The sequence below is a fragment of the Synchiropus splendidus genome, chromosome 19, assembly GCF_027744825.2.
Source record: "Synchiropus splendidus isolate RoL2022-P1 chromosome 19, RoL_Sspl_1.0, whole genome shotgun sequence".
Taxonomy (NCBI): domain Eukaryota; kingdom Metazoa; phylum Chordata; class Actinopteri; order Syngnathiformes; family Callionymidae; genus Synchiropus; species Synchiropus splendidus.
In genome coordinates, this window is record NC_071352.1 from 14,250,804 (window position 1) to 14,276,262 (window position 25,459).

Here is a 25,459-nt window from a genome sequence, read left to right on the forward strand (position 1 = left end):
GGAAACAAGAGGCACACAGCAACTGGGTTCACCAATCAGAGCAGGCCAAATGTGGCGTGGCTGCTGAGGGAAAGTTGAATCGGTGGGTGCGATCTGCGCCGTCATGCCGAGCCCTGATGCCCTCCCTGCCTCAGCAAGCAGAGCTCCCCAGACCCTGCAGCTGGAGCACAGCAATGCGGCGCCCCGTCCTCTGCCAGAGAGCCGAACTGGGCAGGCAGCGTGGGGCACCTGCAGGGCTGAGGGGGTCTCGCACACATGCAGCTCTCAGATCAGACACGCCGCCACACACCTTCAGCACGGACGCAGACAATCGCCCCGCGGTATTTCCCCCCCCCCCTTACCTCGATGCTTCGTCACTCGGCGACGGTTGCCGTGGTACCAGATGTGATGGCCATGACGGTTCAGGTGTAAGAATCTCCTCCCGCGGTGGCTCCGCTCTCCCCGGCTCGTGCCCAGACCTTCAGACACCTTCACACATGAAGAGACGACACTTGAGTTAGTGTCGAGGCTGAAGCCAGCTCCCGTGCAGCAGAGAACATGTGTGTGAGAGTGAATCCCAGCGTGTGTGTGAGAGGGAGAGCGGGGGAGAGAGCGAGGAGGGAGGAGGGAGTGCGGTATGTGTGTCAGCTCATTTGTATTCACAGCCCGTTTCCATCCCTCCTCTTTCCACTTCTGTCCACCTCTGCTCTGATCTCACTCCATCCGACCCACCTTTGCACCCCCAGCACCAGAGGAGCCAGTTCTTCTGTCCCCAGAGAAAGTGGGTCAGTGAGACGCCGGGTATGGAGCGGACCCGGGTGAGAACATGGCAGGTCGTGGCTGGTCAGAGAGGTCAGCGAGAGTTTTGAGGAGAGCAATTCATCCGTCACTTCCGGGTGGAGTCTGAGAGAGAGAGGGTCCAGCAAGTCCAATTTCCTCTGCCACCTATTGAGGATGAGGAAAGTTGATCCTTTAATCCTCAGTGTTTCACCACACATGACCAAGAGCATTGTTTACAGCCAGACCTGGGCTGTGGTGACCAGCTGGTCCGAGACCAGAATCCAGATCAGGACCTGGCAAGGTCACGTCAATAAGCCTTGTAAACAAAGATCTGAAATGCTGTCTTTGTCATGTACTCGGATCAGAAATGCAGAGTCAAAGTGAGAGAGAGCAAGACCAATATCTCAGCGTTGCTGCTCACTTCTCCTCTCTGGAGGCTCTTTCCTTGCCATCATAAATATGAAATCACCTGAGAGACTCAGAGGCATATCTGATGCAGGAGCATGTGACCTGCAGGATGCTTCATGAATCACAGCAGCACAACGTGAGCTCCGCTGGTCAGGAGGAGAGACCAGCGCTGTGTACTGTTGCAGTGCAATACGGCCGGGGTTCTTCACCTTTCTGATCTCAGGGTCCACCTTGTCCAGAACAAATGGTAAATTTCAGAATGACTGATTTCATTAACCATGTAAACCAACCAAAAACCTTGTGAAACGACATGAAACCATGTGATCATTGCAAAGATATGACTCATGGAAAAGTCCAGTCAGCAGCAGAAGCAGGTGCAAGTCATGTTCTGTTGAGATATCATAAAACAATGTCTAAATATCATTTTTCTTTTTCATAAATACACTCCAAAGAAGATAAGTAAATGAAAGTATCACCATCAAATGATCTAATTCATTTTAAAAACTGCTTCAGACTAGAACCTCCAGATCAGAGGCTCCTCAGCCCCAGGTGACCCGTGTGTGACCCCGAGTGACCTCTAAAACAGGAGGCTACCGTTTCCATCCCAATCCCCAGCACCTCTGTCCCGCCGCCCCTCCTCCCATGCTGAGTGAGCACAGTTAGTGGGTCAGCGCCGGCTCACGCGGGTCTCCACGGGATTGTTGCCGAGGTGGATGAGATACGGCCCCGTCGACGTGGAAATGAGAAACCGGCCTGTTATGGTTTACAGCACACTGGATGTGGGTCCCAGGAGGCTCCTGCCGCTCCAGGCCATATCCCCCTATATTGTCCCCCAGCAGAGCAGGTACAGAACAAAAGGCAGCGGCGCGGCCCGTGGGCTGGTGTCGTGAGCTGCCGCTGAAATCACAGTCCAGATGAACACGCTCCAGTTCAATTATTCACACAATCAATGCAGAGCCACTCACTGGTGCAAGAATGTGCCGAGCTGGCAAACATGCCGCGACACACATGCAGGCCGAACGCTGGCTTCCACACGACGTCACCCAGCACCGCCCCAGAAGCGGGCTTCAACCCCGCTCAGGGTCTCAACACCCGGGTCTGGATCTCAGCGGCACCACCTCGGGAAGCCTCTCCGTCCTTAGACGACCCGCCGTAACATTACGACCTCTGACGTGGTGGCGAGCTTCAGACCAGTCGGCTTCTTTGTGTGAGGATTCATGAGGTCCCACAGCTCAGGGCGTGGATGTTTTCATTAGCCACTATAACCAACACACACCACCCCCTCACACACACACACACACACACCCTGGTATCATTGTGCCAGAGGCTCCAGCTGCGGTCTGCAGAGGAAGCTCATTAATCTGCTCCACAACAAAAGAGTCACACACATTCCTGCACTGCGCCGTGTGTCACATCCAGGAGGTGAACACATGAAACTCAAGTTTGGTCGACACATGACCTCCAGCGACATGAATTCATCTCTGGACACTCAGAAGCTTGGCATCAGAGCAGGTAGTTTCTGCAGCTCGGGGGCGCCTGCCCCACCTCTCCATCCATGTCTCCAGCTTCTGTACAGTCGACGCCCCACGGAGGCATCACTCTCCCCCGGGATGAAGGCGAAGCCATCCACAGTGTGGTGTCGATTCATATCAGGAGAATTATTGGATAATACTTGACACTGACTGTCGGAGAAGTATGGCGCAGCTGAGAAATGACAGAGGGAGCGAAGGGAGAAGCTAGGCTACCTGCTGTAGAGGTCCCGTTTAGGCAGGCTGCACCTGCGGCCCTGGCTCGCTGGGACAGTTTTAGAGTGTCAGTGACAGAGCTTCTAGTGTTGAAGCTGTTGGCTTCATAATTCAAGCTTGCTGCCTCGAACACAGCTTCAAAGTAGATTCTGGCTTCATAGTAGATCCTGTTGTTGCCGTCGGGTTTTTCTTGCAGGTGCAGCTTTGTTTGTGTTCGGTCCACCGTGGTGGAAAAGGTTCTTTTGCTGAGTATTAAGCAGCAAGAGGTAACACTTGTATTAGTTTCACATTTTGATGAAGATGAAGGTACATTTTTCAGGGAAGAATCCTGACGGACAGATTGACCTCTCCTAACTAAAAGATAGCGGTTTGTCGTCACCAGTGCAGTAGATGTCACAACTTCCCCCTTTGCTTCATTCTGAAACATGCAGTTGAAATCCAGCTTTCTTATCTGGGTCAGTTGGACTGTGAGCTGCCTGAGCCTCTCGCTGGATCCTGCCTCTCCTCACTGGCTGAACGACGGCAGATCGACTCCTGATCTTCCTACAGTTCCTTCAGCACTATGAGCCTGACAAGCCTGGTCTTCCCTCATAAACAACCAAACACGGGGCGCCTCTGGTCACTACTGACGTGACCAGTCCATTCCAGTCAGCAGCTAGAGGGCAGCACTGGCGGTGGCCTGGCCCACGTCAGGAAGTCAGCGGCAGCGCTGCAGCGAGTGGAGCTGGAAGGTTCTTCATGTTATCGCGGCGTCCAGAGGTTCATAAGCCTGAGCCCAGGGAGCATGTGCGCCACAGATGACCTACATGTCCCATCAAGGAGAAGAGGTTTGTGTCGCCGCAGCACGATGGAGCTGGATGAGCTCGGATGAGAGAGACAGACGCAAATGAAGCAGAAATCAAAGCAGCAGGCCTATTTAAAGAAGGAGGCCAGAAATATCAGCTTTTTTCCAGGAATAGGTTTCCTTCCATGATGGTCACACGGGAGCGGAGAGTTGGAGGACTCACTGGTGGACCTTCAAGGGTGATCAGCTTCTGTGTGAGGCAGTCACGTCTCATGTTCAATACATTCATCAGCTCCGGAAAGATGAACACATGTCAAAAGAGAGTTACATGTTCTCAGCGTGGTGTGCTTTCCCAACAGTGATTCAGAGTTTATTCAATAATTCAATAATGATTAAAACCAAGACACACGTCCACTCAAGGGTTTCAGTTGACCTTACAGTTGACCTGGGGACGTCTTCACTGACTGAAGTGGTTTAACACTGGGGGACACACGTGACACTGCAGCCACCTTCAGTGAATGCTCATCCTCATGTCAGGGACGTGAGCATCCCAGCGGTCTCTCCGGGGAGGGGAACAGCAGAAGGGCGAGCTTCCGTTTGGGTTCACGCTCCATCACAGATCACAGCCAAGAGTTTCGGGGGAGATATAGCCACGGCGGTTATCATCGCCCCTGCATGCTGCTGCTGCCTCTGAGCTGGGCCCGCGCCACCGTCCCCGCGCTTCCTCTGTGGGCGGATCAACGGGAGAGAATCTGGGTGACGGCGCGCGATAACCAAGTGTAGGCAGCTCCGGCGCTTTGATTTGCTCCAACCGGAGAAAAACACCCCCCTGGCTTACAGCATCTCGGCGCACAGAAGAGCAAACGGGGGATTATGTAAAAAGCTAAAGACACCTTGACTGAAGAGGCTTTTTGTGCTTGATCTAATTATCTTTTCTTCTGCGACTCAGGAAGGAGAATTGAGGAGGACACAGCACAGAGCGGGTCAATATCACAGCTTCAGGCAACACACGCACACATGTGAGCGTTTGTTTCGCTGTCCTTGTGGGGACCTCTCATGTCCATCACCCTATCACCAACCTCTCGAGCTAAACCTAACCATCCAAAACACACGGCTCACCTGAACCAGGACTTAGAATAAACTACTTTTACTAACATTTTAACCCTCTAAAAAAAGGACAGGCCAAAATGTCCTCACAAGAAGGTTGCTTGTCAAGACTTGCTACTCACAAGCATGGCAAAACATGCCCCCACACACACAGACAGCACAAGTCACACGCGAGTGTCTACAGAGGACATTCAACCCACTTGATCTGCTCTCAGATGATCAGGAGTATTTTGTGTGTGTGTGTGTGTGTGTGTGTCTGTGTGTGTGGGTGGGTGGGTGGTTAGGTGGTTGGCTGGTTGTCGGTCCAACAGCCCATGTGACGTTGGATTGCTGGATCCTCTCTGGAAAGGATGGTTGGAAACTTGAAGAGAAGAATGACAGAGGCTTCACGTTCGAGGGCCAAAGAGCTTGACAGAGGGCCACACGTGGCCCCGAGCCACGCTTTGCCCTCAGAGGCCGGTCGACTGGAAGTCAGGCCACACTGATCGTGGTAACAAACTACGTGGTAGCTCCACCAGGAATCATTTGGAAACTGAGTGGGTTTGAACATGAACAAAAGTTTGGGTGCCTCAGGCGGGGGGGGGGGCGGAGTCATGAGAAGAGCGTAAGTTACCACACTCTTGCTCACTGACTGGAGGAGGGGAAGGGAGTTAACCACTGGCGACAGCGCCGGCAAGCGCTCGCCCTGCCAGGAAGCTCCGCGTCCCCTCCTCCGCTCGACGGCGCACGAGGCGGCGGAGTTTGACGCTGATGTGAGCCAATGACGGAGGACGGCACGCTGACACTCGGCCGACAGACGGTGATGGGAATGGGACGTGACAAAAGCCAGATGGAAGCGATCTCCGTAGAGCAAGCGCGCACTCACCTGCCAGAGCGCGTCGGCTTGCCGGGATCCAGCAGTCAGCGCCGAGGGGGAACGTGGCGTCACGGCTCTGACCGAGTCCATGGGCCGTCAGTGGACACCACCATCATGGCCACGGTGACTCATCGCTGCGGCCTCACTGACTCATTTGCTGACTCACTGTTGGAGAGACAGAAAAATGAGACTCAATTTTGGTTTTTAGGTTTTGGAGCAGCTTCCATTCATCATTTTCCATCAACCACTTATGATCACACTGAATCTGAGAACCACTCGGCTGTAACTGACGCCGACACACAGCCAAACGTTATTGGTGCTTCACAATAAGCCGTAACAGTACGACTTTTTTTTTGATCATGAAACACTTTAGATCTTCAAGAAAAGAAAAACAGATGATGCAGATTTTGTTCATTTTCAAATCATGTTCAAATCAAAATATAACTAAAGAATTTATAAAACCTGAGATAAATCATTTATTCATAGTTTGTCATTCAAATACATAAGTTAAAAAATACCATTTTAGTAATAATTTATTTTCATATTTATACACACGTTTTCAATATGTCAAACTGAGAATATTTCATTATATTAATGATTTGAAAATTTTTAATATTATTAAAAGTAAATGTAGACCATGGCAAAACAGATGCAAAAAACCTTTCTGGATAAATAATCTAACACGAAAAATAATCTATAGTCATTAAAAAAAAAAAAAAAAAAAAATCAGAAAACTTAACAGAAACTTAAAATTCTTCATCTGCTGGAATCAGACGTTCTCACTTCTTCTGAAGATTTTTCATCACCAGACACTTGATTCGGAGTTTCTCCGAGGAGAAAGCGACACAGCAGCTCTCAAAAGAAGGAAACTGATCCTGACTGAAGCGGTTTCCATGACAACCAACCCTGAGCTGCCATTGAAGCGTCCTGATCTCAAGTCTCTTTAACCTGGGGGCGACTTGGCGACACGCTGACAACATCATGTTCATCCCTGCTCCGTGTGGGAGGAAGCATGAGAAGCAGTGGCGCCCCCTGAGGGTCGATGGTGACCTCCTCGCTGAACTTTCATTAACATGAGCGTGGAAACGGCCCAGCTGCAGCTGCGTCTTTTAACTTCTGTCACTGGTTCATCTCAGTTCCAGCCTGAGGAACCTCCAGAGTCCAGTCCAGAGCGTTGAGCGTTGAACCCACCACCCTGAAGAAGCTAAAGCAGCGTGCCATTATGGGATCCCATGCAGAGACTGACGCTTCCTGCTCTGGCTCACCACAGGCTCTCCACTCTTCCTCTCCTTCTACACCAAGTACAATCCCGCAGGTCTCAGCGGGTTTACTCCCACGTGCATCAAACAGCCCTTCGCGGTGAGGAGCTTTGAGGGAGCGTGTTCAGAGCGCAGCTGGGAGAAACTGGGGCGCCTCAGAGTGGCGGATAGAAGGGGTTATTATCATCCGCTAATTGAATAGCATTAAAGAGAAGAGCTTTCGTGACCAGGGGAGAGAGACGTGCGTGACAGTTAGCGCGACTATTTCCACCGACAGCAGGTGGTCAGGAGAGGAATGTGAGGAATGCACCTGACCTGACCCTGAGGTCAACCTCTGCGACATGATTTCCAGCTCAGAGGCTCCTGCACCTGCTCAGGAAGCAGATCAGTATCAGGATGCACACGTTCCCCAGCAGCGGTCATAATCAATAACCTCCAACGTCTTCACCCAGCCAGGCGCGAGAGCTCCGATCTCTGCGTCTTGTTAAACGGCTGAGAATGTACGGGACACAGGGGAGGCTTCAAGGCCTTGTGGTCTCCATAACTTCTAAATGTTTCTTCCAGTCAGTCAGGAGCCTCGAGCTCTGAGAAAAAAAAATATATTTTACAAGGAAGAAGTAGTGTATCTATGTTTTAAGGAAACAAATTCCTTTTTACCAAAAACAAGGTGAAGTTCTGCAGCTCTAGTGAAGTGAGTTGAGGTGGGGATGTGGGGGCAGCGGCCCAAAGGAAGAGGCCCAGTCCCACACCTGCTCACTGCCATAGTGCACTGCAACAATTTCTAAATGCATTTATGTTTAACAAGTCCAATTCAGAACAAAGCTTCATGCTATTGAGAACAGACATCTCTGTCACGCCTTCCTCTCAGTTGATCTCAGCAGCACTGCTCTGTGACATGAAAGGTTTGTGGCTCAGCGCTGACCTCCAGTGACCTCTCCAGAGTAAAAGCAGTCCACACAGCGGTGACCCACTTCGCTGGCGTGGACCTCTCAGTATCCCCACTATGTGCTGCGTCACTGAACTATTCCTGTCGGCAGCCCCTTCCTTCACGCAGCCAGCTGTATCTGCCGGCTCCTAAAAATACCGGCCTGCCTGCCCCCGGGTGTCCGTCAGCGTGTGGAGCTGCTCCAGAGTCTGACTCGCCTGGGTGGGACCTCGGCGCTGTGATCTCACGCCGCTTCTTCCCTGTCTGAGGAGAAAGTCACGGAGTCAGGAGTCAGAGTTTTCGCTCCACTTGTGTTTCTTGGAAGCGGTAAGTACGGCCACTACGCTGCTTCTCACTTAGTTTCCAAGAACAGGGAGTGTTGTGATGCTTTCTGCTGTGAGCTGGAACGGAACAGATGGAGCCTGAAGCCGAGTGTGCGAGAGGACGGGAGCAAACTCTCAGCGTTCGACTTTGTTGGGCAGCGATTCAAAGCACGCTCGCACTTCAGGCTAGCTTACTGAGGGAAGTGGTGGCATGGAAAAACTGTTCGACCAGATGAATGTTTTGTTTTGTTAGTTACAAAACAGCTAAAGCGCAGCCAAGGTTCTCTTTCACTTTCTGCTGTTGCTTTCCTCCACACACACACAGCAACACAGCAGACGCCAGATTAGCTTCCTTGAGCATCACACAAAAGGAGACCAGTGTCTCCAAAGCCAGGAGAAACCACTTAAGAAACCATGTGTCTTAACATCAGATTGAGGGAACAAAGGGCAGGATCTACCACTCCTGATCTCGACGCTTGCACAAGTACAATTTACAGCAGTACTAACCTCTAAATACAGATGTTTCCTTCAAAACATTCCAAGAGGAACCAGTTTACAGCACCCAAAATTAATAATAATGTATGTAAAAAGTAAAAAAGCAGAAATAAGAGTGTGTGAACATAAAAAATACATTTAGAAAAACAGCTGAAATGGTATTTTAGTGAAACTAAATGACACCTGTATGTGAAGCTAGAAGTCCAGGCTGAGACATGCATGAGTGTTTTCCTCAGTGAGAGGAAACATGAGCGCTGTTGTCACGGTTGCGGTCCTGCTGGTGAGCAGGGAGTTTCCTCAGATTGTGACTCCACTTGAGAGCAGACAAGGTTTCCTAAACACACGTTCTGTTATCAGTCACACGCAGGACGTGGCCGGACAACCGTCGGCACCTGGACCCACATGGATCCCCTGATAAAGTCACAGCAGTTGGCTGCCCTCAAATCTACCCGTTGTTTATTCTCATTCATATAAATTACGGCAGATGCAAAAGCACGTTAAGACCAATGAAGTGCCCAGACACGAGCTAGCCCTGGTTAGCATGAGAGGGACATTTGAAGAAGGCTGCTTGAGACGAGGCAAAAAAAAAAAAACACATCTGCGTGAAAATGAAATTTGGGCGGAAATCGAGACCCACCCAGCTTATGTGGCAGTTAGCAGTAAGCTAGCGTGACACTAATAATGTTTCCTCATGCAAACGTGTTCACTTCAACAGTAGCTCTGGAGAGGAGCGTCAGCCTTTTCTCCTGCCGCTCGCCGCCTCGGGGCATTTACTCTCTCCCCCCCACATTGGGAGTTTAGCCTGCAGACACCAGCGCTGCTGTCATTGACGTGAAGCTCTCTCTGCTGTTGACACTCGGCAGAGGTGAAGATGTTCCCCCGCACACTTGCTCTCCACTGGTGAATCATCTCCAAAGTCACGGCCTATTCTTTTGATGGCTTGTTTATCCATGAATATTCATGTGTGCCGTGTTTGTGGCGTGTTCAGGACACGAGAGCCGGTGTGTTTGTTCCTTCCCTCACTTTGGGAAGTCGCCACCAAACCACCCTGTCGTTCCAGCCAGACGGGGGACATGCTAATGCTAGCGAGCATTTTGCTACATATTACCAATGCGCTTGAATTGGAGATTTGCCTGCATAATTTAAAGATGAGAGTTTGCTTTAGTTTCTTCACATCACTGCTACACAACTCACTGAAGTTGAATATCCGCTGGTTTACGGAATTATCGGACCCTGTGTGATTTATTTGTCAGCGGCACATCGCTCGCAGGCGCATGGATACCATCCTCACATTCAGCAAATTCCAAGCCATTGTTGAAGCCGGCAGCACGAATCGGACTGATCACAGATCCGGGCGAACTCACCCAGTCAGATTCCAGAGAGCAGCCGATTCTGTGCCAGACATCGGATCTGGTGACCACAAACTGGAGGCAAGACGCACATTGAACTTCTACTTTCATGACTTCATCATGAACTGGACAAAATCGGACGCTTCAGAAATCAAGCTAACATCGCTAAATCAGCAGTTAGAGCCAATTCACATGGGAATCAATGCCAGCAGGGGGAGCTGTAGACAATACTCAGCAATATCGCCATACATCACAATCCACGACCGAGCTACACGTGAAAGAGCCCAGAACACAAGGCTTCCTCTCCAACACAGGTCTGCGGTGAAACGCAGCAACAACTCTGCCAGTCAGCGTGAGAGCAGAGCCACGCACGACGCTGCCCTTTAGATGATGAATTCATGATGAATATGAAGGAGCAGTGAGACATAAATAAACATCGCCACCGACAGCTCGCTCATAATTCCACGTGTAAATGAATTCTAATGATTTAAGCTGCGCTGCGGCGCCACCGCGTGATGCTTTATGGCAGTGAGAGCGAATCAAAGGTGACCTTTGCTTCGCCGCTGTCTTTGCAGAAGAGCAAATATTCAGACGATTAACTATGAATCGCTCAGTTCCTGAGCTTTATTTCAGGTTACCGGGGCCAATAAATCGTTACGAGCTGGAGTTCATTAGCGGGCCGTCAATGTAGCGTTAATTACGAAGTTGGGCGAAAGTTCATCTTTGACCAACAGCAATTTCTTGTTTCCTGTCGTAAGGGCAAGAGGGGTTTTATCGTTTCCTTCCACTGGAGGTTCAGCAACTTCTGTCGGGAAGTTCTGCCACCAAATCGAATAAGGCCAGAAAAAGTCCAGTACCAGTTACCTGTTTGGCAGTAATATTCACTTCTGTGTGTAGCAACCTCTGACAAAATTTCACTCTCAGTCAGTCACGTTTGATCCCAAACGACGCCACCATGTGACCTGATCGTGAAGTACATGCGTCCAGACTTCACCTGTCTCAGTGAAAGGAAGAGACGAGGTGCCTTCCTCAGCCTCTCCGCCTAAACCTAACCATCACCAAAACACCTGGCTAACCTGAACCAGGACTCTGAACCAAGCCGATAGTGACCCACTTATTTAGAAGTTTAAACTTGAGGGGGTCGGCAAAAGGTCCCCGCAAGTACACACACACGGCCTTAATCAGCCCAGCTACAGCATCTCCTCCTCTTTCTGCCAAACTTGTCTTCGCCGGCGGACGATAATTCACCATAACCATCCAGAGGAGCTCGTTCACAAATCAGAGTGACAGAATGAAGCCGTGAAACAAAAGTTTGTTTTCAACATTAGCAAAATTCCCCTCAGTGAGGGAGCGAGCGGCGAGGGAGAGAGAGAGAGAGACGGGTGGGATCAGGACAAGGAGGTCCAACAATGACATCAGACTGGAAAGCATGAGGACAGCAGCTTCCATCTGCAGATGGAATGTTCGGTTTGAATAGTTTAATAGTTTTAGCTCACAGCACTCGTCCTACAAGTCCCATGATGCACTGCCAGTGGCATGAGCTAGATGATCATGTGAGACACTGACGCACACCCGGTTGATCTGTTGCAGGAAGTGAACATGCTTAAACATCTGTGAGCTTGGAATGTTGTTGCACTGACTTGTCTCTGATTTGTTCCAGTGACCTCCCACAGATGGCTCACAACATGTTTCATGAAAGTGGACAAGACGGCCGTTCAGGTGGGCGACTGACCCATACTACATTTCCACAAAAACAAATGACAGTGACAAACTTCAAACTACTAAAACTAAATATCAATGAAACTTTAATGTCTGGCAAATAGATTGATTGGACAAAAGCGCATTAAGAGTGAGGTTATTTGTGTTTTTTAAGCCTTAAAATACGACAAAATATCACAGTAAAACGTCAACTAAGAATGATATGCTTCACCGACTCCCATTCAACACAGATACATTTTAGAATGTTGGGTCACGAGAAATGACCCGAGGCTTGTTTTTTTTTTTTTTTTTTTTAGAGACTGTGACATGACTCAGGTCACATGATTTCAGGCCCTCGGGAGCCGACTGTACAGCAAGAACGATGCCTACTTATTGAAGGAGGTCAGGTTTTTCATCTGAAACTTTAACTTGGTTTGTGTTTCCCGTCGCAGTTCTTGGAATGTTGTCAGTCCAAGTGGAGCGGGACCCTAAAACAGGTGCCACAGTGGTCAGGTCAGTGGCCCCCGTCTCCTCGCCTGCCCAAGCTACGACCACAGCGACCACCATCTTCGACGACGGCAGGAAAAGCATCCACGCGGTCGGAGGGTCGGGAGACCAGCCGTCCACTGAGGAGCTGGGGCAGATCCTCAGCGTCATCGACGGGGTGGGCATGAAGGTTCTGCTGGACGAGGTCACGGTCACCCCCACACAGACGCAGGATGACGGGGCTAGCGTGAAACGGGTTCCGCCAGTCGAGGTCAAGACTGTATCTGCTCATGCTGAGCAAGGACCTGCTGAGGACCAGGACTGGAATCCAAGCCCAAAGGTGGGGAACGGGAACATGATGGTGGTGCATGACATGGAAGGGAAGGAGGTCAACATCGCAGAGCAGGACATGGAGGACGGACCCGTGACGCTTCTGTTCCTGGGATACGATGACAGCACCACCAACCAGGATGACGGGCAGGAGGGCTACGGAGGAATGCTGACGGTGGAGCGTGTCATCATCACTGAGGATGGCGAGGTCATCGCACCAGAGGAGACACAGGAGCAGGATGAGACCAGACAGGCTGTTCCCCAGGAGCCATCGAACCCGCAGCAAGACACAGAACTGAAGGACTCGCCGAAAGTCTCCGCAGCAGACGACGACAAGGCGCTTTCCAAACGCAAGAAGTGCCAGTGTTGTTCTGTCATGTAATAAAGCATTGTAGTGCAACACAAGCTGTAACTTCCTGAGAGTTCACCCGCCTCTCTTGCTGGTGGCGACTGACCCCTGCAGACCAGACACAGATGCACCAGTCTGCTCTGCTCCTCTGATCTGACGGACTTCACAAAAGGACACTTCTGCCCCCGAGTGGACAAAGGAGAGCGCTGCAATGGTGCAGGCGCACAGAGAGAAGTAGTAGTTTGAGGTTGTTTATCTGTCCCACATCTAGACGTGGTTTGGCTGGTGAGGTCATTTTACAGCACTGGTCGATGTGGGTGTGTTTAGTTTTTGTTTCAAACTCTTGCTTTAGTCATTGTTGGAAGGTCGCTTTTACGATTGTGCTTTGGAAATACTTGTTTTGTTGCTAGCACTGTGGCTGCTGCGCTCGTCTGTGCAGTTTAGTAGTGTTGTGTGTATCAGTTTCCACTCTGGCCTTCGTGGTTGTGTTGTACCTCTTGCAGTTTGGTAGCTGCTGACAGTTTAAAGCAGTTTGTTGCGAGTGTGCGAACTCATCAGAGGCAGCACTTCGGAGCAACCCCACAAACGTTCCGAAACAACCCCAGCCTTCTGGAACAACAAGCACTTTCCAGAGGAAGAGGATTTGGTTTGGCAACTTTCACGTGACGCACCCGACAGGACGGCCGTCTAATCAGATCATGTGGATCATTCATATTTCCATCCAGGTGCTTCTGGACGGCAGCGCTGCGCTCAGGTGAGTCTCCTCGCTTTTTAGCGCTTCTTCCTGACGCTCTTGACACACACATGGAGATCAGATGCTCCAGAACAACAGGCGTTGGTTTATACATGGACTGCGGAGCTCAGAAGACGAGAAGCGCCCGAGCAGCGCGACCAGCGCAGAGAGACCCTTCTGTTCGAGGAGGAATAAAGATTCCTGAAAGGAAACAAGTTAATCTGGCTGAGCTGCATGGATACGTTCTGTGGCAGCAGCTTCCTCTTCTGTATGGAACGTCTTCTGCTGATAATCCGCGCCGCTGCGTGGCATTAAGCAGGTGTAAATATAGACTCATATTAAACCTGCAGATTACATCCGTCATTAGCCCCAACCAACCTGCAGGCTGCAGATTTCTACTCTCACAGAGGCAGCTGGCTTATGGATGACAGGAATCTGGGAACACTCACTGCAGGAGGACGGATCCTGGCAGATACAGAGTGTTCCGACACACACACACACGGCAGAAAAGCCAATTACGCTTTCTCTTTGTCAGCTAATGCCATTGAGTCATCGGGAGACAAAACACTGCGGCGCACTCCAAACACCAGGCCTATACTGGAGTATCCAGGTCAAACTGCTTCGACTCGTGCTGCGGAAACAGGAAGGAGGAGTCCGACATTAGAGCGCCATTCATTTTTGTCGAGGAAAGTTGTGGTGAATGACAGCGAGCTGAGGAGAAAGGGGAGCCGAGTGTCTGTGCCCCGCTCCAAGAGAGCCCTCTGGAGGGCCCAGTTGGATCGAAACGCAAGGTCTGAATGAGGTCATGGAGACGTGGCGCATGCTGGCCACATTATTTCGGTCTCACAATTGAAACCACTCAAATCAGCCGTTTTCGATCACCATCCTGCCCTTGCCCGAGGTCCAGACCCCGAGGCCAGGCACAGGCAAGCGTCCCAAGTTTAGTTCTGGCTCATGTCTGTCGTGGTGAAGGAGGAGCTGAGCTAGAAGGTAAAGCACTTGGTCCATCAGTCGGGCGATGACTTGGTCAAGGTAGTGGCAAAGCTGTGGGGTAGCCGGAGTTTCCCTTGCAAAGGTAAGAGGCGCCCTGAGAACGCCTCAGAGTCTGGGTCGACTGCTTGGGATTCCATTTTAAGGTTCACGTTCCACACTCTACTGCGATGGAGTCTAAGCCTTTTTAATCTTGTGTGTTTTAGTTTTGCACAGCAGAAGAGAACGTCTGCAGAAAAAAAGCTCTTCAAAGACTAGTCGCCATGGAAACGAGGCCTTCAATCTCAAATCCACCCAGTCTCTCTGGTCCTGATGACGACGGGTTCTGGATGGAGGAGGACTTCAGTACAATAGCGGCCTCCACCGTCAGGGAGGGCCTCCCAAATTCCAGCAAAGTCTCCCAAATTCCGGCAGTGATCACCAAGTACTACACAGTGACTGACGAGGAAGGCTCTGATGATGTGTTCATCCCATGTCAGCCAGCAGAGGGCAGCGCTCCTACACAGGAGGGTAATACCTGTGTGACCCTTGTAAACGGGGCAGCTGACGCCACAGAAGCTGCAGCTAATCCCGGCAGCTTACCCTGGCATCATGGTGAGGAGCACCGCGGAGTGGCACACGGTGTGGTGGAGGAAGTGATCGCAGGTGCTGCGAGCAACACGGGAGAGGGAAGAGCACCGTCCACATGGAAGCTCTCTAGGGAAGCCACTGGCGAGGGAGGAGCTCAGCCCAAACATGACGGCGGGGACATCGCGCTTTTAAGTGGGGTAATGGACCTTTGGGGAGAAGCTACCATGGAGACAGACAAGCATTCCAAACCAAAGCTCGCTGAGAAAGAGGAACATTCCGACACTGAGGCAGATCGGCCTGTGATCCACATCAACCAATCAGGATCAGCCTCAGAGCCAGGAGAACAGGAACAAACAAGGAGTGGCAGTGACGAGAGTGGTGGCGACGCCATCTTCAGCAGGATGGTGCCAGACTGTGGCACCTGTGAGACCAAAGACCCAGATGGGCATGACAAAAGCACAAGGAGCAAGCAGGAGGAGAAAGTTTGGGGAATAGCTACCAAGATAAAACAAGGCGAGGAACTTCTGCAGCGTCTGCAACTGGTTCAACAGCGGCAGGATGAACACAGCGGGGACAGCGTGCCCAACCTGGAGCAGCTAGCTAGCCAGGGGGATGAGCAGAGTGAAGCTCAGTTTGGAGGTAAGGCTGCAGATGTGGTGAAGAGGGATGTGGTTTTAAACACGGAAGAAACAGTGAAGATCACGGTCAGTGTGGATGTCGCTTCGATGGCAGGGGTGTTAGAACACCCCAGGGTTGAGGGAAAGGAGTCTGAAGACGCCTCAGCCATCCTGGCGGAAGGGACCACTTCCTTTCTGACAGCCAAGCACCGGTTCTCAGCCGCTGAGACCGCGTCAGAAAGACAAGCTCACGAGGTAGCGCAGGAGAACCTCCAGAGATCCGAAGGAGTCTACGACCTGTCGGAGAATCCAGATGTGCTGGAGATCCCCTTCAAGAGCACCGTCGAGCTGGAGCCAAAACAAGATCCAGAGCAAGCGCTGCAGAAGGAGACTCCGAAAGAGCTTGGCACTGCCCTCATCATGGACAGGGTAGAAAGGGGCTTTGGTAAAGGGGAAGTCAGCCATTTACAGGAGACTAAAATGTTGTTCGAAGCTTTCCAGCAGGCCAGCTCAGGTGGGCCAACGCGCCAGAGGAAAGCGGCGTCCTCCCAGATCAAGGCCAACATCTACCCCTCAGTGTTGGAGCGCACCCGGAGCCTGGAGGGGTTTTCGCTGAAGAGTCGGCCCATTTCCAGAGCTCACTCGCTCCGACTGCTGAAGTCTGGAGCCGCAGAGAGGGAGAAGAGTCCAGACAACCTCAGGACCAGGAGTCCTACCGGAGGTCCCCGGGACAAGACGCGCTTGTCGCCCTACCCCAAACAGGATGTGCGTCTGTACAGAAGCATGGACTCGATTAGCGCCTCCACGGCGGTGGAGGCGGATGCACAGGAGGAAAAGCAGGAGTCGCCGCTCCTGAGGCGCAATCCTTTCTTCAAGCTGCGTCCAGCTCTGGCCAAGCAGCCAATGGTGGAGAAGGACATCAGGGAGGCCAAGGAGAGAGAAGAAGAGCTGCGCAGACAGCGATGCTACTTGTACAGAGAGAATCACCTCCGTCGAAGCGAACCGCCTTCACTCAAGACAGAATCACCAGGTGAGCATCAGGAGCAGCACGCTGGTCGCTCCAGCGCTACAGTGGAAGTGACGGCGCTTATAGTAGAAGTTCATTTGGGAGTACTCCTTGAGGAAATGGTATTACTAGCAGTAAAAGTAGGCAAAGTCATAGTAGAAATAGTAGTAGTGGCAGCAGTTTAAGTTGTTGCTAGTAATAGTATAAGTATAAAATTAGAAGTATTTATAGGATAAATAGCAGCAATAGTAATAGTTCACAAAGTGAAAAGGAGTTTAAGGGATTTTGCAGCGACAGTAGTATCAGTACTACTAATACTCGCAGTTGTGGTCACAGTAGTGAGAGTCACAACAAAGTAGTATTATTTGTTCTGACATTGTAGTATCATTTTGGTGCCACTAGTAATAGTTGTTGCAATAGTTGTTACTGCGGTAGTGTACTAGTGGTCACAGCAGTGGCAGTAGTACCATTTCCACAGCACTAACAAGAGCAGTCATTGGAGTACTGCATTAGTACTAACAGAAATGACAGTCATAGAGGTCAAGGTAGTATCATTAGCAGTAGCGGGGTACATTGTTGAGTCGGAAGCAGTACAAGTTGTAATAGTGACAATAGAAGGAGCAGTAGTATGACTTGGCGCAGTAGTAGTAGTCGATGGGAATGTACAGTAGAAGTAGCAGTTACAACCATGGTGTTTGTGAAGGCCAGCACTGCACTGCATGACGTGCCATCTGTGTCTCATACGTTTCTCCTCTGGACTTTCAGAGGTGAAGCAGCAGTCGAGGGGGAAGCTGGTTGGAGTTTGGCCTCCACCCTCCAAGAAGGATCTGTTTAGAAAGGAGCAGACAGAGGTGAGCGTCGGGTCAAGTCCTCTGAAGAGATTGTTCTCTCCATCTGCTCGTGAGCAGCGAGAAACACGGTCGCAACACTGCACTCCTTCAAAAGACAGTCAAATGTTGGTCATGTGACGCCACACTCGTGCTTTCTTGGATCATACAGAAGACTAGAGTCATCTATGGAGGAAGGCAGCGCTAATCGTGGTCTCTAATCCTCCTCTTTTCGTCCTCTGTCTCACAGCAGGAGCCAAAAGTTCACAGAGCAGCCGGTCAGAAGGCTTCTCTTTGGCAGCGCTGGGAGTCTGGACAGATCAACACGCCGGCGCATGGAAACAACTGACCCGCCACTGCTACATCTCACACTCCTCCTTCATCACAAAATCTGCTCGCAAGCTCAAAATAGTTGAAATAAATCAAAGGTTTCACACACTTTAGTTGAACAACCCACCATGACACAACATGACTAATAAACCGGCAGCATAATACATGAAATAGTGAACGTTATATGCAACTACATTGCTTTTGTTTTTTACTTCTTGTGTCAAGTACGCAGAATAGTTTGACTTGACTATTTGGCAGGGTAAGCAAGGAAGTCTTCTAGTGAAAACCATTGTAAATGTCATCACGTGCATGTCATTTATTGTAGGAAAAACAAAAAATAAAGTAATAAATAAAAGAAAAAAAGGAAAGGAAAACAAAGACATCATTTGTTTTGTGAAAAAAGGCAACAATACTAAGACAAAATAAAATAAGGAAGATAAACGAGATGATAAACCACGCATAGTTGCACTGAAAATAACGTCATTGTTGTGGTAGTTTAGGCTGGTGACCACTAGAGGGCGCTGTTCACTTCTCTATGACAGGCGGCTTGCAAGAGCAACTTGAGAAGATTAATGGGAGCTCACGCATGACGTCATGCAACTCAAACCTCAAGGCTAATTTCTCATCTGAAAACAGAATGAAAGTCTGAGGCGGATATTTTGGATCATGGGGCAGCATGAAAGTGAGGAGGCCGAGCATGCGAGTGGATATGTGAATGAGAAGAGTTCGGACCGCAGCTTGAGACAAAGACGCAGTTGAGGAGAAAGTAGGGATGTTGTGCAACTGATCTGCTGAGTCATGACTCATCCGTCTGAGTCACTAGTTCAAGATGACGAAAGGTGATTTCAACAGTCCGCAGACAGTTCTGGACCCAAACCCTGTCACTGGTTGACAGCGATAGAGACACACACACACACACTAGAGTTGGTAGTGGTATCCATGTGAGGACAGGGGTCAGCTTGCTCACCAGAGGTCATGCGAGGACACGGTCAGGAAAACAAGGAAGTGAGCATAAGATCTGCACCGGCCCGTCCATTTCATCACATCTCTGCTGTCAGAGGTCACACTGCTGCAGTCATGTTTGCCAGCTCTGGGCTTTCATGCCAACACAAGTGGAACAAGTGGAGAGTGAGGTCAGTATTTGTCGCTCCACAATGGCTGCGGCCCGTTCAGAGTATCCCCCTGGGATAGCATTGCCCTGGGACTATATCAGCCACCCTTTGTGTCTGCACTGTGGCAAAGCAGCGGAGAGACATCACCAGACTGGGCTCACTGGAGCTCAGTGGGTTCGGCTCAGGTCCCTCTCCAACACTGACTTCTATTTCAGGAGCCAAAGGAACAACAACATTCACTCAGATCCAGGCACAGAACCGGGATTAGGATGCAGTTACATCAAGGATCCTCACTTCAGAAACCAAAAGAGAGACTCCCAGGAGAGGGAGAGATAATCCCCTCCAAAAATGTTGGAATGATCTGGGAATTCTCAAGAAGCTCTTGGAAAATCTTACTTTCATCACATGATTTCTCCTCACACAACAGCAGCCACTGAAAATAAAGTACAAATTCTAGTAGAAAAACATGATTCAGACTGACTTGTCCTTAGTTTTGTTTCAAAGAGAGATAAAATATTTGACAAGGATTTATTTAATTACACGTACGCTCAATTTATAATACAAGAGAAATATATTTGAAGGGAAGAACTATGGAAATGTGGAAGATATTTTATCAATTAGAGAAAAAAGAAAAAAGAAAATAATTTAATTGAACACATTTTAGATATACAGAAATAAGAACACATTCACATGGATAATATTACAAGCAAAAATCTAAATAGAAACTTCTTTTCTTAAAAGTAAAAAAATAAAAAAGGTGGTGAGGGTGGAAATCTAAAAACTAAAGACATCTTAAAAAATCAGATGCTCAGATTGCTTCAGTGATCTAGAAATTTTGTAAAATTCACAAAAAAAATCGTCAAACACTTAATTTAAAAATGGTACAAACAAACAAAAATATTCAATGAGTATATTTGTATGAAAAAATTGAATTGATATTTATTCATTCTTCAGACAACACAGATAAATGAAGGATAAATAACTGAATTTAAAAAAAAATAAAAAATGAAAAAAATAAATAAATAAGTAAAAATGATTCAAAAGGTGGGTAGTGAACAAGATTTTGACAGAATTGATAAGAAAACTGGAAAACTGAGAATTTAAACAGCTAAAAATGCGAAATATTGTTGCGTAAAAAACAACACTGAAACGGTGTGAAACAAAGAGCAGCTTGAGAGTCATAAAACCTGCTGGACTCTGCAAGCCTCCTTAGAGGAGCGAGGCAGATGTGGGTCGACCTGCTGTGTGTTGACTACAAAGGTTGCGCAATGGCGGCGCTCACCTTGCATAAGCAGCTCAGGCAGAGCCTACATGTCATAACCGCGCAGGCCACTCACACAGCAGGTGGTCCGGGCACCAGCACAGGCGCTGCCGTCCCTTTCCTAGAAAGTCAATCAAACAGACGGATGTTTCCTGTGACGGTGGTCACACTGCGTCTCGCGGTGCACCGTGTGACTTTTGACTCGGTTTCCTCCGGCCGACTGCGAGTCAGGAGGAAATCAAATCATCAGAGATTGATCAAACTCCTCTCAGAGATAAAGGCTGAGTCACAGCCAACACTGCCTGTGAGCCACACGTGGAGCTGTGACTCAAATGATGGAGCCATCCATCTCCCTCAAGAGCAGGCGCAGCAGTGGGGACACCCTCCTACAGTGAAGCACTGTTGAGCTCATGGCTACAGTTGAGACTCATTCAGAACTGCCGAGCTCGTCACATCTGCAGAGCTAACAATCTCAGCAAGACTACACAGTCGAGGATCTGTCACCTTCTTCTGAGAAACCAGCCGACTTGAACTCCAGAGGCAGCGGCTTGTTGACTTTCATTCGTCCACAAGTGTTTCATAATCAGAGAGAGAGAGGGACCCTGATCCCCCAAAAGAGGTTGCTCTGGCAACAGCGTGACGTTTTTAGAGCGCTAAGAATAGAAGTGGCGAGAGAGAGTGGAGGGTCTTTCCAAAGGTTGCTGGACCCCATGTCAGCAGGCTGAGGTGAGGCGGGCTGGATTAGCGGGACTGTTGAGGGAGCGGGGCGGGGGGGAGGCGAGGGGGCCGCTGCACACATGCGGCCTTGTTATGAAACAAAGTGAGTCAGGAGCTATTTATAGCCACGGCGATACATCTGGAGTGTGTCAGACTGCGGTATGGAGCAGCGCTTATGTAAAGATGCTCACTTCTGGAGGGCAGTGACTCACCAGCGCACACCAGCTCCCCAAAACCTTGTGCGGACGACAACGAGCGACTCGACACTCGAACTAGAGAGTGTGTCCTCCAACGTTGCGTCACCCTACTCTGAGTGCTGCAGCTTATGATATGGCTCAGATGGAAGTGGGTCGAGCTGGAGTGGCCAGGATCAGAACCGGAACATGTGGGACTAAGGCAAAGATGGCGGGCGACTCTCACCGGTTCTTTTCACAGTTGGTAGAATATCAACAGGAAGAGTTGTGATATCATTGCGATCTGTTGCCGGGTCGCTGGGGCAGCAGCTTCAACAGGGAGCTCCAAACCTCCTCCACCAGGTCCTGGGTCCACCATGACCTATCGTCACACAAGGAAGACGTCACAGCTGCTTAAAAAAGCCAGAGAAAAGGCTGTGATCTGGATGGAGGAGCGTGGAGGCGGCTGGGATGTGACCTTCTTCCTGCTGCTCTGTAACTGGGTCAGGCCGCTGCCCTCCTCTGCCCCACTTCCCCCGTTTATTTAAAGCTCTCCATCCTCTCCTCCCGCCAGGGGTTTTACATAACTGGCTTCTGCCTGTCAACATCAACCGACACCTTCCAGTTCATCTGTCCCGCTCTGGAACATTCTCTGCTGGGCTGATGTCAACAGGTCTGTCCACATCTCAGCAGCTCCTGGTCCGACAGACTGGACGGTCACATGGCGCTCGCTCTCTCTCTCTCTCGCTGGCCAGGATCCAAACACGCCAAAACACTTCCCTCCTGCCCGGGTGCAACATGTGGGCCCAACCAGGACAAGCGTAAACACAGCAGAAACGACCAAACCTGATCAGCTATTTTTGTCTCTGGTCAAGTCAAAATACCTCACTTGACCTCGATGAGTCACGACTCAGGTTTCAGAGAGCCGTGGCAGCTGATTTTAATACTCTTGTTTCAAGGTAAACACAAGTGGAAAGAAGTTTAATAGTAAATGAAAATGTGTTCCAAGTATGAACCAAAGCCAAGGAAATGCAAACTGCTGCATTTATATCTCACTAGACATGTGGGCTGAAAGGCTACCATGGAGAGCAGGGCAGGCGAAGAGCCCAAAACACTTATATTTTACTTTTCAACACAATCACCATCAAGAAACACAAGTATCCAACTACTACAAATGAGAAATGAGCTGATGATTAAAAGGGAAAAAAGTGTACACAATCATTTGTCTCACAATCATCAAAAGTTCTGTGTCACATTTTCAAAGGGTTTTCAAGAGGACAGAGCCGGACACTTCCTCCTCTCACTTGCAGTGAATTTGGAATCCTTTTTTCCTCTCTATGGTGAAGGAATTCAAAATCTACCTGTGTAGGTGTTTCCTGCCGATGATGTAATCCAGGCAGGTTCTGTGGGTGGTCATAATGTTTGTGTGAAGACAGGAACATGAAGTTCAGAATGTGGATGACGCAGGAGAGACAAACAAGTCAGACCAACAACAGAAAGTGAAATGGCAAACAGAACTTGCCACAGAAAACACAGAGGAGAACAAGAGAATGACTCAGAGGAAGAGAAAGTGGATTTAGGGGAAGAAAAAAGAACACCAGGAGAAACCATGAAAAGGAAAGTAAAAATGACCATATCTTATATGCTTATATCTACACTAAAGTGTGACGATAACAGCCAACAGAAGAAGAAAGTCAGTTGTGTTGCTCTCAGGTCGGAAGGTGAGGAGCCATGAACAGAGAAGACTGGACGGTGGAGACCAGCAACAGCTCTGAGTGACATGTTTTCAAGTGCCCCCCGTCCAACCTTCCTCCTCAGGGGTTAAACCCACAAAGTCATCAACAAGTTCAGAATGTCAAGAATTTGGCTTGAACCTGCTGAACCTGTCGCCTCACTCGGGCGGCTGCCCAACAGCCCGGCACTGAGAAGACTCAACGCTGCCCCCCTGGCTAGCCATGACTGGAGCAGCACAGCGGACCAGAACCAGGCGTGAAACACTCGGCCTCAGTCACGCTGAGCGCGCGTGGCTTCCTTTCCCAAACGTGTTGCGTAATCCTAACCGGCAGCCCCACACTTGAAAATGACGTCACAGTTGTTTCACAAACCCGGACACCAAGTTGCACAACTTCTTTCTCAATCAAAGATTCCTGCGAGTTTCCACACCGCCAAGCGTGTCGCAGGACTTTCTTACATCCAACCCTGAGCTGGAAGTGACTCTTTAGAGTCACACACACTGGATCACCAGGTCAGGAAGGGTCTTGTGACAGCGACCAGTAGGGATGGGCGACATGGACAAAACAAGTTATCAATAAATGTAATTTCTGTGATAACAATTATCAGGATGAATGCATTTTCATTCTATTCCATGTGTTGGACACTACAGTGTCTTGAAACTGTTTTGTGATGAAACTTATTAGTGGACTTTGTCTCATCAACATCATTATTTGTTTAAGATGCCATAATACAGTGATATGTTTTTGTGCAATGACAATAAAGTCTAAGTCTTTAAATATAATCGTTAACTCAGTGAAGAAATGAGAAATTCAATGTGTCACTGCTGTATCTCATGTCTCTGAACAGTTGACTGAACTATGGAGCAGTCTGGACACATTTCCTAGATGCTGCTGAAGAAACATTAGAAATCAGGTGAAGAAATGACCATTTAGTCCTATTCTAGTCTCCAAATCATGATGCAAACTGTCAGTCCTTTATCCTGCGTGATGAAAAACCTTTTCACAATTCCCTCTCCTAAAATGCTTGTTTTCCATGGCCTTATTGAAGATTTCACGACTACTTTGAGGCTTTAGAATTTGTTGATGGTCCCTAACTAATGGCGACTCGTAGCATTCGCGCTGCCTGTGAGAGTGTGTCCGCCGTCAGTGAACCCTAATGGGGATGCAGAAGGGGACGCCGCCGCCAATATCCAACTGTTTTCACCAGCACAGCGGGAGACCTGCATGTGTTGATGTGAACCAAGGCAGACGAGCCTTCCTACTAATATACTGTCTCTCTCTCTCTCTCTCTCTCCTCTGTACATGTCCAAACCATCTCCATCCAGCCTCTCTGACTTGGTCTCCTAAACACCTGAGCACATGTGCTGTCCCTCTGATCCTATCATCATCCTGCTCTCACTCCCAGAGAGAAGCTCAGCATCTTCATCTCTGCTACCTCCAGCTCTGCCTCCTGTCTTTTCCTCAGTGCCACTGTTTCCAAACCATACAACATTGCTGGCCTCACCACCCTTTTGGACACTTTCCCTTTCATCCTTGCCGACACCCTTTTGTCACACATCGCACCTGACGCTTTTCTCCAATGATTCCATCCTGCCTGCACCCACTTCTTCACCTCTTTCTCACACTCTCCATGGCCCTGGACAGTTGAGCCTCAGTACTTCAAACCCTTCACCTTCTTTATCTGTGCATCCTGTTACTTCACCTGTCCACTTGGCTCCCTCTCATTCATACACATGTCATTCCATTACACAACATTGTCAACAGAGGAAGTGCATAACTCTCTTGTGACGTTGCCTTCAGTGTAGCGACCTCATATGGACTTGCATAACCACGCGTAACAGAACAAGATAGTTTTACAACCTGACTCACCACTCTTTAGTGCTGGAGGAGAAAATAATGGTGCACAATGATCTCCACAGACCGAGGCTGAAAGAGGCTGGACAGACTAGCTACGGCTGCGTTCCACTCGTCATCGGAGCTGGGAAATGCCCAGCACCTTGTGGTACACTGTTTACACTAGAGCCATCATTTGTCGCGCAACACCAGGTTGTGTAATCTATCATGGTGTGCGATGAACCATCACAACAAAATCTGCTTTTAAATGCTTCCAAAACAGCGGGATTAATGATCAGTTCACTCGCACTTTGGCACACAACTTCATTGCCCACTGCGGTTTGTTAATCCTGGCAGAAACAATGTGGCGTGTCAGGTTCAGCTGCGTGAATGTATGAATAATCCTGCTGTTGTCGCTAAGCTGCCGCAGAAAACGGTCCACTGACGGCATGAGAGGACAGTCGAGTCGGGAGAAACACAAATCTCTCGACTGTTCACGCAAACGTCTTATTACACAACTTTGCCTAACTGTTGCCTCAGATGACTCAAGCAAACAAGTGTACTGCAGCAGTGTGACATCATCAATGTTCTGGTGAAGTGAAACCATCTAAATAGTCAGGTAATGATTTTCAAGTTGCACAACTCCAACATCCTCTTTGACCTGCGAGGGCCACGGCCCCTAGC

The 25,459-nt window shown here is 49.4% G+C and overlaps 4 protein-coding genes across 8 annotated transcripts in view; 2 read left to right on the forward strand and 2 right to left on the reverse strand.

Annotated features, from left to right (window-relative positions):
• plppr2a (phospholipid phosphatase related 2a) overlaps window positions 1–19,713 on the reverse strand; it is a 44,264-nt gene extending 24,551 nt beyond the window's left edge. The window contains exons 1-3 of one of the 2 annotated variants that reach the window (XM_053851337.1): window positions 17,477–19,713; window positions 5,669–5,824; window positions 342–468 (exon numbers count right to left, since the gene is read on the reverse strand). In XM_053851337.1, the coding sequence (XP_053707312.1) occupies window positions 342–468; window positions 5,669–5,749 (208 nt within the window). In that variant the 5' untranslated portion in view covers window positions 5,750–5,824; window positions 17,477–19,713. Of the gene's footprint in view, window positions 1–341; window positions 469–5,668; window positions 5,825–17,476 lie in introns of those variants that run through there. The other variant, XM_053851338.1, reaches the window with a different exon arrangement.
• On the forward strand, window positions 8,022–12,906 carry LOC128750509 (paralemmin-1-like). Its single transcript, XM_053850689.1, has 3 exons — window positions 8,022–8,170; window positions 11,671–11,729; window positions 12,161–12,906. Exons 2-3 carry the CDS (start codon window positions 11,684–11,686, stop codon window positions 12,904–12,906), a joined length of 792 nt encoding a protein of 263 aa, XP_053706664.1. The 5' UTR covers window positions 8,022–8,170; window positions 11,671–11,683.
• Window positions 13,079–19,523, forward strand: LOC128750805 (uncharacterized). Of its 4 annotated transcripts, none has more exons than XM_053851329.1 (4): window positions 13,079–13,627; window positions 14,803–16,813; window positions 17,555–17,640; window positions 17,870–19,523. In XM_053851329.1, exons 2-4 carry the CDS (start codon window positions 14,860–14,862, stop codon window positions 17,963–17,965), a joined length of 2,136 nt encoding a protein of 711 aa, XP_053707304.1. In that variant the 5' UTR covers window positions 13,079–13,627; window positions 14,803–14,859; the 3' UTR covers window positions 17,966–19,523. The 4 variants fall into 4 exon arrangements, with proteins under 4 accessions (XP_053707304.1, XP_053707301.1, XP_053707303.1 ...); XM_053851326.1 differs by having other exon boundaries at window positions 13,081–13,627; window positions 17,867–19,523; XM_053851328.1 differs by lacking the exon at window positions 13,079–13,627 and adding an exon at window positions 13,911–14,681 and having other exon boundaries at window positions 17,867–19,523.
• A 1,839-nt stretch (window positions 19,714–21,552) lies between the features above and the next one.
• LOC128750804 (ral guanine nucleotide dissociation stimulator-like 1) overlaps window positions 21,553–25,459 on the reverse strand; it is a 53,495-nt gene continuing 49,588 nt past the window's right edge. The window contains exon 19 of the mRNA XM_053851325.1: window positions 21,553–21,591. The gene's annotated coding sequence lies outside the window, so the exon portion shown is untranslated. The remainder of the gene's footprint in view (window positions 21,592–25,459) is intronic.